This window comes from Chinchilla lanigera, unplaced genomic scaffold (assembly GCF_000276665.1).
Source record: "Chinchilla lanigera isolate Chin_1 unplaced genomic scaffold, ChiLan1.0 scaffold00131, whole genome shotgun sequence".
In the NCBI taxonomy this organism is placed as follows: Eukaryota; Metazoa; Chordata; class Mammalia; order Rodentia; family Chinchillidae; genus Chinchilla; species Chinchilla lanigera.
Window position 1 is genome coordinate 195,449 of NW_004955532.1, and position 13,197 is coordinate 208,645.

At 39.9% G+C, this 13,197-nt stretch overlaps 1 protein-coding gene across 1 annotated transcript in view; it reads left to right on the top strand.

Annotated features, from left to right (window-relative positions):
* The window catches only part of LOC102003691 (vomeronasal type-2 receptor 116-like), a 62,548-nt gene extending 49,688 nt beyond the window's left edge, over positions 1 to 12,860 (top strand). Inside the window, exons 7-9 of the mRNA XM_013507569.1 lie at positions 4,260 to 4,316; positions 8,944 to 9,070; positions 12,097 to 12,860. Coding sequence (XP_013363023.1) covers positions 4,260 to 4,316; positions 8,944 to 9,070; positions 12,097 to 12,860 — 948 coding nt within the window. The remainder of the gene's footprint in view (positions 1 to 4,259; positions 4,317 to 8,943; positions 9,071 to 12,096) is intronic.
* Positions 12,861 to 13,197: the final 337 nt, after the last annotated feature.

A 13,197-nucleotide genomic window follows, 5' to 3' on the forward strand; every position in this document is an offset into this window, starting at 1 on the left:
ATATATATATCTATATGCTTCATCAGGATATGAAGTCCATTTTGATTTTATGTACTTAAAAGATATTTCAGAAGTAACCAAGAGAACTTGAGTTTCAGAAAATGTATTGATATAGTGATACAAAGATTTAAATGTTCAGATTATGCTTTTCTTTGTTGATTTTTGTGCTGAGTTCTCTGAGAAGTTTCAGATTCAGAAACATCTTTATCTTTGGTGAAATAAATCAATACACACAATTGTACTACAGCTGTTTGTGGTATTGTGGTTTGAACCTTTGACCTTGCACAGGATAGGGATAGATGCTGCCATATAACCAATTATCTAGATTAAAAACTTTTATAACACAACCTGTCTTTTACTAGGTAGTGTTTTACTTGGAATTTTTAAAAACACATAATTGTAGTAGGTCTTACTGACTTATAAACACACTTTACCTAGTTTTATATAAAAGTTGAATTAACTTTCTGAAATGAACTGAAGTTTTTCAAAATTGTTTTCTGAGTTTTGAAGAACATATTCTAGAAACTACTCTGAAAACATAGTTTAGTGAATGACGTGAAAGCTGAGATACATAAAATACACTTTGTATTTTTAGTTTTCATTATTGTTCATACAGTGTCTCACTAATCTTCCCAGGCCACACTCCAGTTCATGACCTTTCTTCCTAAATATGTTGAGTGGTTTGGACTATAGGCATGTGAGACAGTGCCTAGCTGAGGGTTTCTTGAAATTGTCATAAAACCATCTGCAAATGCGCTGGGAATGAATGTAGTGAAGCAGTGTTTCTGTTTTTGTTTTTTTTTCTTGTTGGTTTGTTTTTGTTTTTCTTCCGGTACCAGGAATCGAACTCATGACCTTGTGCTTGAAGCAGTGTTTTTAAAATGCCATTGTACCTGCTTGACAACTTAGTTCAGCTTCCATCATTCCTCTTTTGCTTGTAAGAGACTTAAAATTTTACATTTTAAAAGAATTTATTCACTATCTAAAGTTTATTAAATCATGATCTTTGTACTTCTTTTTCTCTAAAATACCCTTGCTCTGCTGGGTGCAGTGGTTGTATCTGGAATTGTATCCTGTAGTGATTGTATCTTGTAGACAAAGAAGAAGTTGCAGTACATCCAGAGTTCAGAGCAAGCTGAGGCAGATTAGGAAGACCCTCCTTCCAAAATTAAAGTCATCATGATCTTTAGGGTTATTGCTTGTTTTTCATTTTGTGTTTTATTATCTTTACTTTTTACTCATTGGTCCTTATTTGTTGATCATTTCCAAGAACATGATTACTTTTTCTTGATGAATAGTTTTCCTTAATGAGTTTTATTAAACTTACATACATGTAACTCTCAATGCTTTTTGTATTTAAAAATTTGACACTCAATATTTGAGTTATTACCTAACTGTAGACATTTTTAAAACTCATTTTATGACTACCTGTTGAAAAAAAGACTCTTCTTTAATAATACATTTTGCATCTAAAACACATGGAGAATTGTTTGATCAATCCTGCATTCTTGCATCTGGTAATCCAAGCAACTTCACTGAATGTTGGATTACTTATCCATCCCTGTCCAGGGTGAACTGGTCCCCCAAGCGAGATGCCCACGGATGTATTAATCCCCTTGTCAAAAGAACCACTCCAGAGCCATATCTCTGGGCTCAGGGGGCTAGTTGCCTTCTGGACTCCACCTGACCATCTGCAGTAACCTTTTATTCAATGAGAACAAAGTAGGAAGCCCCGGAATTGGGGCGATCTCAACCATTTTTGCAAGGCCAATAGAACTCCATTGTCATAGGAATGAGACTTGACCAGTAAGCCATCATGTTATCTTCCTTAGGGCATATCTCAGAAAAGCATCTAGTGTTGTCCCAGGGCCAACAATGCTTTTGCTAGACTTCCTCCAGAACCCAACAACCGTGGCTTGGGCAGGCCTGAGGCAATACATTTAGAGAATGTCCTTCTCCACAATTGAAGATAACAATATGTAATATAACAACCATTGTTAATTTCTACCATCTTGTTTTGAAATCCTGAGTTATTTTTATTGTTTTTGTATTGTTGTTTTTTGTCTTCATTGTTGTTATTTTGGTTTTTTTTCTCTTCAAAATAAAAGAATTTACCTTGCTTTTAAAGTGCATGCCTAGAGGAAATGAGATTCTGAAACCCACAGTGAGAATGAGATTGTGTATCTGAACCCACATATTATTTATACTTCAGAATTGAGGGAAGACCTCATCTTGTAATTGTTTTCAGTCTGTGTTTTTGATAAATATGAGTTTTCTGTGTTATAAGTATTCTAAATATCAGAGTAAAATACATAACAATGAATAATCTAAACTCAAAAGTTCTGGAAGATACAGATTCAAGGAAAACACTGCATTTAGATGTAATAAAAATAATGCAACTGTAGATGCCATGAACTGAAACACAAAGCATTCATAAAGATAAGACAAGGTGAACTAGCCTTAATTTTGAAATCCTACAAAGCAAATGTTAAAATATAAATTAGATAATAAGGGCTATTTTCATGCTAATAAAATTGTATTTGATATTATCAGTCTGTAAGGTTTCTTGAGGAGGTACAGCCACACAACCATAGGCAAACAGTGGCATACAGGATGGGCATGGTAGCCCATGCCTGTAATTCCAGCACTCAGGAGGCTGACACAGGAGGATTGCTATGAGTTTGAGGCCAGCCTGGAGAACACAGTGAGTTCAAAGTCAGCTTGCACTACATATGAGATCCTCTCTCTCAAAAAAGTGCACACAGGAAAAAAAGAGGATTTAAGAGATGGTTCAAGAGATCATCAAAGCAAATACATAGAATCTGCACAGTGTGATGGCCAATGTCAAGCTCACAGTTAAATTCCCCATGCAACTCCTTTTCCCACGTCCCCTTTCCTTTCCAAAATAGACATGGGTTTTAATGGTCATGTCTCTTCACTCTCCTTTTCTACTTGACTGCTATCAAACCCACTGCAATAATAAATTTTATTTTCTTGAAATAATACACCCTGGACAGATCATTTTCCACCTTTACCTAGCACCTCCCTTTGCCCTCCCTGTAGTCCTCCTTGCTTCCGTTTATCCCTCTCATATCCCTTCTTTTTTCATTTCCCTCTCACAATTATTTCACTCTTTTCTGGCTCTATCCCTTCATTTATTATTAGCTGCACTGTAAATATTTCTCCAAATTCTTTGAACATTCATTGTCAGCCAGGAATTGTGTTTTCTGCCAGTTTTACTGAAATACAACTTACTTACCATTTGGTTATACTTAGTTATAAAGTTATACTTAGTTAACACCCTAGAATATTTGCTTTATCATCTAAAGAAAGTTCCAATCCTTCTTTCTCCTATCTTCCCAGGCCCTGTGAACTGCTAACGTACCGTGTATTTTATGAAATTTCATGTTCTGGCCACTTTGGATCATTCAAAACTATGTGTCCCCTTTTTTTTTTTTTTTTTTGCATGACATTTCAAAGATTAACTCATATTGTAGCATTTATCAGAAAATTACTTTTTTATGTATGAATAATATTATGGAAGGCTTCTATTTTTGGTCAGTTATCGATTACTGGACACTTCAGTTGTTTCTTCTATTGCTGGAAAAACTACATTCTCTGCCATCCACGCTGCGTTAGCACTGCCTGGGAAACTCCTTTGTGTCATTCAAAGTACTCCAGGTAAAACACCACCTCTTTCCCTGAGCTAGGGAGTTTCGCACTCCACTCTTTCATACTGTCACAGCATCTTATCCTTTATTGTCTTTGCCCGCGGGTACAGTCAACGTGAACCCTAGAGGGGGAGTGGGGATTATAAAGGGACAAGAGACACGAAGAATGGAGACAAGACAGTGCTCTGATCAAGTCTCGTTTATTAGCGGGAAGTGCGGTGCTTATATACAGCACGGAGAAACGCGGAAGTTCTAAGGTGGGAATAACCAAATAACCTGACAAAGGCGGGAGTAACTAGGTAACGGTGGGCAGTCCTAGTTCTTGAGGCGGGAGTAGCTAGGCAACGGTAGGCAGTCCTGACTTAAAGGGAAAGGCGTGTAAGACAGCTACTAATATACAATGGAGGTCAGTCTCGGTCTCCTACACTTTATTATTTTCTCACATTGTCACCACTCTGAGACTCATGCTCATTTCCTTTGGAAATATCACACACGCTGACAGAGGGCAGTGACTAAAAGCAAAGTTCTTCCCTTCCCTAAGCTTCTCATAGCTCAGATATTGAGGAATTCTCTTACATTCTCTTACAGTGTAAGAAATTCTCTTACATTGTCATTACATGGCAGCTTGGCATGAAGTGTGGTCAGGTAAGCCAGGGGTCCATAGGTGCTCAGCGATGCTGAAAGGAGTGAGAGAAAGTGTCTGGAATTGGGAGTGTTTAAACAGGACCTGAGGACGTATCCTTATGAGTCGGGTCATTAGTGGCATGGGGAATCAATTTCCAGGTAGAAGAGCCAGCATATGAATTGTTGGTACATGCAGATGGAAGCATTACGAGGTTACATTGTATCAACAAATTCAGGGACGTCAGAATGGAAGAGTGCTCAAGCCATTAAAAAGAATAAGAAAATAATTTTTAGGTAAAACAGTAGAGTTAATACAGAGTTTCACTAGACAAGATGGTAGGAGTTCACCATTGTACTTTCATTGCCTACTGTTACCTTCAAATCAGTTGCTCAGACCACCAGACACAAGCATGCAAAACTGATCTGAACATAAAAAATTGTAAGCATTGACTGCTCACTTCAATACACCATCAGACAGCAGCAATACAGTCATCGCAGCTATTCATATATATATTTATGTTTTGCCTTCCTTCTTTCTTTTTTCTTCTTTCCCTCATCCCAGTCATTCCTTCCTTAGAGCAATTTCTTGCCTTTTCCTATCATCTACTGAGGATAGTGATATGTAATGTAACAACCACTGTTAATTCGTATTATTTTGTCTTGACACCCTGTATCAATTTAAATGTTCTAGCTTTGGTTTGTTTATGTTTGTGATACTGGTATGCTGCCACTGTTCTATTTTTTGTTTGTTTGTTTCTCATTTACTACTCTCTTTAAAATAAAATTTTAAAAAATTCAGGGATGGTAGAGTGTTTTTCCAGAAAACATTCTCAAACTCGTCTTCACATTGTTGTGGGTATTCTTCATAGGTTCTTCTGAGTCAACCCCTACAATTGGTAGGTAATAAAGAAAAGCTCTATTAGTCTGCAAAATATGATGCAACAGGGTTCCAAGCATCTGTAACAGTGGGTTTGATTTATGCATGACTTTTTGGTCTGATTCTTGTTTCTATTCAGTTAGTTCTTCCAGCCTGGAGAGCAGATTGTGAAAGGGAAAAACCGTACAAGGAAAAGTTGTTCTTTTTAAAACTTTGTTCTTTTATTGTTTGTTTGTTTTTTTTTTTTTTTTTGGTTTTTCTCCGGTACCGGGAACTGAACTCACGACCTTGCACTTGCCAGGCAGGAGCTTTGCCGCTGAGCTAAATCCCCAGCCCCAAACTTTGTTCTTTTAAAACTGCCTAGCTCTGTAACTGCCTCATGACTCTGTAATTTCCTTCTTGACCCCTGTAACCACAAAAGCATAAAGAACATGCTTGAAGTCTGATTGTAACAAACTTCATGATCATTAGTCTAGCCTTGTAACTGATGAGCTCACTCTCCCAGCTAATCAGAGAACTGCCGGGCTGTTCTGCCTCACCTTTGTACCTCCTTTGTACCTCCTGCCTATGCATCATTTAAAAGCGCTAGCCCACAAGCACACGGGGCCTGGCATTGTTGTTGGGAGTTATCCCAGCCAGGAGCACCGGTGTAAAATAAAGCTGTTCACTGCCTGCTGACTTCCTCAGGTATCATTCCTTTCCTGGACTCAGCTTTGTACAACAGTTATAGAGGGAAGCAGTGGTTTTGATATACAAAGAGCCACTGGAGTGAGACTGAAATATGTACACATGAAGAAACTGAGAGGAGTAGTCATAGAAATTCATTATGTGATTTTCTGAAGGAAGAATTGATGCATTCAGTCAGGCATGGTGGTACATGCCTGTAATCTCAGCACTCAGGAGGCTCTGGCAGGAGGGTCACAGCAACTTCAAGGCCAGCCTGGGTTACACAGTGTGTTCAAGTTCAGCCTGGACTACATAGCAAGACCCTGTCTTTAAAAAAAAAAAAGGCTGGAGATATAACTCAGCGGCATAAGCGCCTGCCTGGCAAGTCTAAGGTCCTGAGTTCGATTCCTAGTACCAAAAAGAAAAAAAGAGAGAGAGATGTATTTGGAAGTTTATTTTTATTTTTTATTACAGGGACAAAATATCTGTCACACAAAATTTAAGAAGAAAGGTTTATTTTGTGTCACTGTTTCAGAGATTGTAATCTGGGTTTGACTGTTTCCAGGGCAGACTTTCCATGTGTCATGTCACATGGAAATGAAGAAACATAGGTAACTGCTTCACAGGGCCAGACACCAGAGAGAGGGGGAAAGCCTGCACAGAACTGGCCAGGGGTCGCACATATGGTCCCTCATGTCACGTGCATATGAGTTAACCAGACACTCCCAGAAGTGCGTCTTACTGTTATCCTGCACATTTATCAAGCCAAACAAGTTTGTAAACAGTGTTATCACACGACTCCACATAGCTTCCTCTGGGAATATCAATGTTGAAACACAGAGCATTTCAACACAGGAGGGCAGAAGTACAGTGCACGGGAGCTTACAGTCTGAAGTCCTCAGGTGTCCCTGCGTCCTCACCAGGAAGTAATCCAGACAGCCCAATGCGGGGCTCCGTGTCACAGAATCACTCAGGCCCCCAAGCTTGTCAGTGTTTCCTTCAGAATTAAGGTTTTTAAGGACTCTGGATGAAATATGCAGCTTGTCTGAGGGGTTGCAGTGTTTGCCTTTTTTCCCTCTTTACACTTTTGCAGGACGTTGCTAGCATTTAACTGTAAGTTTTTTTCATAAGCACAATAACTGAATTCTTTCTGACAGCCTATACTCCTTTTCTGGGAGGAAACGCGTGGACTGAGAGAGACACTGCAAACGTCTTGGTCATGAAGCCTGCTGCCTCATTCTCGAATACTGACCTCTCAAACAGCAGGCCTGCTCTCCCTTCCTCCGGGTCCTGGCCTGGCCTAGACTCACAGTGTTTTCTGACACCTGGGGACTGACTCTTCCATGAGCCGTTCACCCTGGAATCTTCTGAGCACATTTGAGACCCTAGTTTCAGAAAGAGTGCGCTAAGTCCCTCAAGGAAACAGGGGCTGCTCTTAAAAAAATAAATAAACCGCTTACATGCAATTATACCTCAGGCAAGGTGAGGCTGACGTTGTGGGAGAGAGCTTGATCCAGAAGTACTGGGGTCACACAATATTATCCGAGCTACACCCATGCGGGAAGTAGTTTGGCTCGCTGGCCACACTCCGCTGAGAGGGTAGGCAGTGGGCCAGGAGCCAGCCTGCGGGGAAGGGGCAGGCCCTGCAACTATCCAATCAGATGGGCCCAGAAAGTGTGGCTTTTCCAGTCTCCCGGCGCCACAGGGCGCGTCCTGAGCGTGTGGCTGAGAGCTCCCCAGCTGGCTACGCTGCCTTCCTCTGTGCCAGCATCTCTAGTTTTCCTGGTGGTCAGACTTGTCCCTCAGTGGTCACCAAGGTGGGCTGCTCACTCTGGGTTCTTCCGGTGGCTGATGGAGTATTCCTAGTTCTCCCAGGTCCCAGACATAAATCACAGTGTTGGTGGATCACAGACCACTTGCTCCAGTGCCCCAGGTAGCTCAGGGCACATGTATGACCCAGAAGCAGGCTGCATTGTTGGTGTGAACACGGACCACAATTCAGGACACAGGCAGAGCTAAAACACCATCTGCAGGGTCTGCAGTTCATGGACCACCTGATTTGGTGTCTCCAGGCAGCTCAGGGTGCACACAAGATCGAGACGGGGGCTGTAGTGGCATTGGTCTTGGACCACCTATTTCTGTGTCCTGCGGGAGTTCAGGGTGCACACAAAGCCCAGATGCAAAACCAGGGTGTCAGCAGTTCATGGACCACCTGATCTAATACCTCAGGCAGTGCAGTCCCTGCGCAGGGGAGACCCAAACATGAACCCCAGTGTTAGTGGTTTGTGGGCCATCTGAGCCAGTATCTCCTGGCTGCACTGGGCACACAGAGGATGGAGACACAGACTGTGATGGCAGCAGGATCACTAGTTGCCTGCTCTGTCCCCGGTCAACCTCTTTTTCTGTGTGTGTGTTTTTTGGGGGCAGGGGTTTGGGTTTTTTTTTTTTTTTGAGATAGGATCTCACTGTATAGTTCAGGCTGGCCTTGAACTCACTATGTAGCTCATGCTGGCCTCAAACTCATAGCAATCCTACTGCCTCAGCCTCCAAAGTGCTAAGATTACTGGCATGCATCACCATGCCTAGCTCAATCTCTTTCAAATGTGGGCTTTGTCTGTTCAAACAACTGCCATTTATATCATTTTGATAACTATAATTCTTATGTACCTTGTCATACATTCTGAATAATGTCAAAATGGTATAACTTCATAAGATTTGGTTGAATCAATGCTAAGTACAATCAGAGAAAGGACTCAACACTATAAATAAGATTTGAAAAGAGATATTATCTATGGTCTATGAAAACTATTCATTAGATACTCATCTGCCCCAGTGGATTTTGGATTGTGATCTTGCAGCTCTGTCTAGAATTAGTGCACAAAGATGATGGCATTAACCCAACAGGAAAACCACTACCGTATTCTCATGTAGCAGAATTGCTCTGGGAAAAATGTGTGTGCAATGGAGGGTAAAAGTTTGATGACCAAGACATGAAGTTAATATGTGAAGGATTCAGCATCACTTCAGGATTTTATGAGAGGAATTGATCTGTTCCAGGCTGTGAGTCTCAAACTTCTTTCAGGAAATGTATGTGTTATCATTTAGGAGGCAGTGACCTTTGCGGATGTGGCTGTGAACTTCACTGTGGAGGAGTGGGCTTTGCTGAAGCTGTCCCAAAAGAAGCTCTACAGAGATGTGATGTGGGAAACATTTATGAACATGGTTGCTATAAGTAAGTATGATGTCATTTTTTTTCTTTATACAATCAGAGAACATTGCTTCTTGCTTATTGGTACAGTTTCATCAATCAGAATGTGACAACTTTTTAAGGAATATCTCAGACCTGGTTGGCTTGTACTATGAATCTAACTGGAATTTGTTATTTTCTTTTGTAGTAATACACTAACTCCTTTTATTTCTGTGTGTACAATTCAGGAAGAACCTATTATAACCAACAAATTGGAGAGGAGTACAAAAATTGCTGGAGAAATCTAAGGTAATTTGCATTCACAAGTAAAGGAAAGTGCCTCAAGCGTCAGAGTGTGAGCAGAAATACTAAAACCAAGGAAACTAAAAAGAATGTAATTTTGAAATTTATTTAATTTCACATTCTCCAAAAATGTATACAGTTTGAGTTTGTATTATCTAACAGTGAAATACAGAAATATCCCAATATAGGGACCTGATATAGTATAGACATTATGTAACAAGTCACACTATCTGATGTATCAGTATACAAAAATATTCTTCCATGATCAGTGTTCAAGAAAATGTAACAAATTACATCTAGGCATTGTGTATAGGTGTGTGTGGAAAGAACAGATTTTGTGTTTTGACAGGGAGCCATCTTCAGCATATCTAATTTTGTATACATGTGAATATGAGACCGCATCAAGAGCTAACCTGAAAGTAATACTCAAAATGCAAGTGAATGGGAGTGTTTTGTTAATAGGTATTTTCAAGCCATCCTCCAGAGAACTGAGTCCATTCATGTTTTATAATTCTTATAAGTCATTGGTGAGAATGCAAAGTAAAACTACTATGAAAATCAGTATACAGATATCTCAAAAAGTCAAAATATAAATTCCTTTTGATTCAGGTATACTTTTTTGGGTTATATTCCCAAAGGAGTTAAAATCACCATATTACAGTAAAACATTCATACAGAAGTTCAAAGAAGTAGCTAAATTCTGAGTATACCGTAGATGTCTTTTTTGGATCCATAGATAAAGAACATTTTGGATAGGTGGTGCATTCTTACAATTCCAGCACTCTGGGAAACTGAGTCAGCAGAATAACAGGTTGAAGTTCTGCCTGAGCAAATTAATGGTCAATGAGAACCCATCTCAACATAGAAAAATATATCAGCAGTAGAAGTAATTTGGTACTAAATTCCTGAGTTTAATTCCCAGCACTCAAATAAAAAAAAATGCAAATGTTCACAGACTGTGGGAATTGGTGGTCTCTTGGTGGTTCCTGGGAGAAAACAGCAAGAGGATTTAGAAAATAAAGACAAGAGATAGCCAGGGTCAGGTGGAGTTACCTCTTGCCTGATGGGCAGGAGAACTGCCCAAAAACAGTAGAGCATTTATTTGTACCCTGGAGAAGCTGGTTAATTTCCACCTCACTGCCCAGCAACCAGTTAACAAGTTACAAGGGCTTGTTTACTCCGAGGAGCTCCTGTGTTCTCAGGCTGGCTTCATCCTGCATATGTAATTTTTTTCCAGCTTCAGCAGCTCCCACCAACATACATCCAGCCATAAAGAAAAGTGATGTTATTTGCCAAAATAAAAGAAAATGGATGGGTCTCCATCTGGTAAGCAGTAAAATAGACAAAGGAAGTGTAATAACAGATGAGTTCTCTCTCTTTTTTTTTTTTTTTTTTTTTTGCACCAGGAATCAAACTCAGGACCTTGTGCTTCCTGGTGGGTACTGTGCCACCAGGCTATAGCTCCAGACCTCAAATGGGTTCTCTAAAATGAGAAATCTAAAATATAAATCAGACAGTGAAATAAAGGATCAGGATTCAAAAAAGTGTACTCTGATCCCTTTTTGGAGATGGTGAAGAGGATCAGGGTAAGGAAAGAAAGCAGTGGAAAGTATCAAAAATGATCCACATATGATATTCACATGGGTCAGCTCCCAAAATGAAAGCAAGCATGTACTGCAAACACATGTTGACTTAAAAAATCCCAAATGAATACCACTGTTTAGTAATAGCTCTTGTCAAGAATCCTCTAGAGCATTCAGTCAATTCATTCTCAGAATTTCTTAGGATCCATCAAACTGAAATTTTCCCAATAAATTATTAGCAAGGAGATGCTTCTTGTTTTGATTGGTATTTTGTTGATTTTTTTTTACAGAAATGAAAAAGAGAAATGCTATGAATATGAAGGATTGAAGAAATATGAAGAAATATTTCTTATGACTCCAGATGCTAATGTGAACTTGAAAAAATCTAGTTTTAAACCAACTGATAGCATTGCTTGTAGAAAGCCCCTGATTGATAATTTATCACTAAATGACCCCATCAGATCTCACACTTGACTAGAGCCACATGAGTATTTTGGATTTAAAGAGAGGGGTTATAAACGTAATGAAAATGGAAGAGCCAGCTTTGAATTTGAGTCCTTTCAAAAGCACAGAAGGACAAAGCCTGGAGAGAAACCCTGTGAATATGAGCAGTGTGGAAAAGCTGACTCTGACCCCAGGGAGAGAACTCACCCTGAAGAGAAGACCTTTGTATATAAGCAAAGTGTGCGAGCCCCCAGCACACTCAATGATGTTCAAATCTGTGAACAAAGTCACAGTGCAGGGAATCAATATGTGTGCCAACAAGCTGGAAAAGCTTTTGTTTCTTCCCAGTATATGGAAATACAAGAAAGAAGGCGTGCTGGGAAAAGCCATATATATCTAAGGAATGTGAACAAGCCAAATTAGCTTCCAGTAATTTCTTTCACAATCACAGAAGAAATCACACTGGAAAGAAATGCTACAAATGTAAAGACCGTGGGAAGGCTTTCAGGAGTCAGAGTAACTGTCACAGACATGAAAAATCTCACACAAGGGAGAAACCCTATGTGTGTAAACAATGTGGAAAAGCTTTCAGCACACATTGGCACTATCAAATACATGACAGAAGTCACACCAGGGACACACCCTGTATATATAAGCACTGTGGAAAAGCGTTTACTGCACACACTTCTTGTCAAGTACATGAGAGAAGTACATGAAGTACTGCACACACTTCTTGTCAAGTACATGACAGAAGCCACACTGCAGAAAAATCATATGTATGTAAGCAGTGTGGGAAAGCATACAGTACATGGCAGTGTTACCAAATACATAACAGAAGGCATGCCGGAAAGAAAACCAATGTGTGTGAGCAATGTGGAAAAGGGTTTTCTTCTAACATTTCACTTTGTAAACATAAAAAAAACCATACTCAGGAGAAACCCTACATATGTAAGCAATGTGGGGAAGCATTCAGTACTCACCGGCATTGTCAAATACATAAAAGAATGCACACTAGAGAGAAGGCTTATGTATGTAAGCTCTGTGGGAAAGCTTTCAGTACACAAACTCGTTGTCAAAGACATGAACGAACTCACACTGGGGAGAAACCCTATGTATGTAAGCATTGTGGGAAAGCTTTCACTGCACACTCTCATTGTCAAATACATGAGCGAACTCACACTGGGGAGAAACCCTATATATGTAAGCATTGTGGGAAAGCATTCAGTACATGTGGTTCTTGTAAAATACATGAGAGAACTCACACTGGGGAGAAGCCCTATATATGTAAGCATTGTGGGAAAGTTTTCAGCAGTCACAGTTACTGTCAAATACATGAAAGAATTCACACTGGGGAGAAACCCTATGTATGTAAGCATTGTGGGAAAGCATTCAGTGCATGTGGTTCTCGTAAATCACATGAAAGAACTCACACTGGGGGGAAACCCTATTTACGTAAGCATTGTGGGAAAGCATTTGGTACATGTAGTACTCGTAAAACACATTAAAGAACTCACACTGGGGAGAAACCCTTTGTATGTAAGTACCGTGGAAAAGCATTTGGTGCACAGAAACATTATAAAGTACATGAAAGAATTCACACTGGGGAGAAACCCTATGTATGTAAGCAATGTGGGAAAGCATTCAGTGCATACCTCGCCCATAAAATACATGAAAGATCTCACACTGGGGAGAAACCCTACATGTGCAAGGAATGTGGGAAAGCATTCAGTAGCCCCAGTTCTTGTCACATGCATGAAAAATTACACAGGAGAAACTAGGCAATGTGGAAAATCATTTAATACATGCAAGTATTGTCAAAAATAAGGAAGATATCTCACTGGT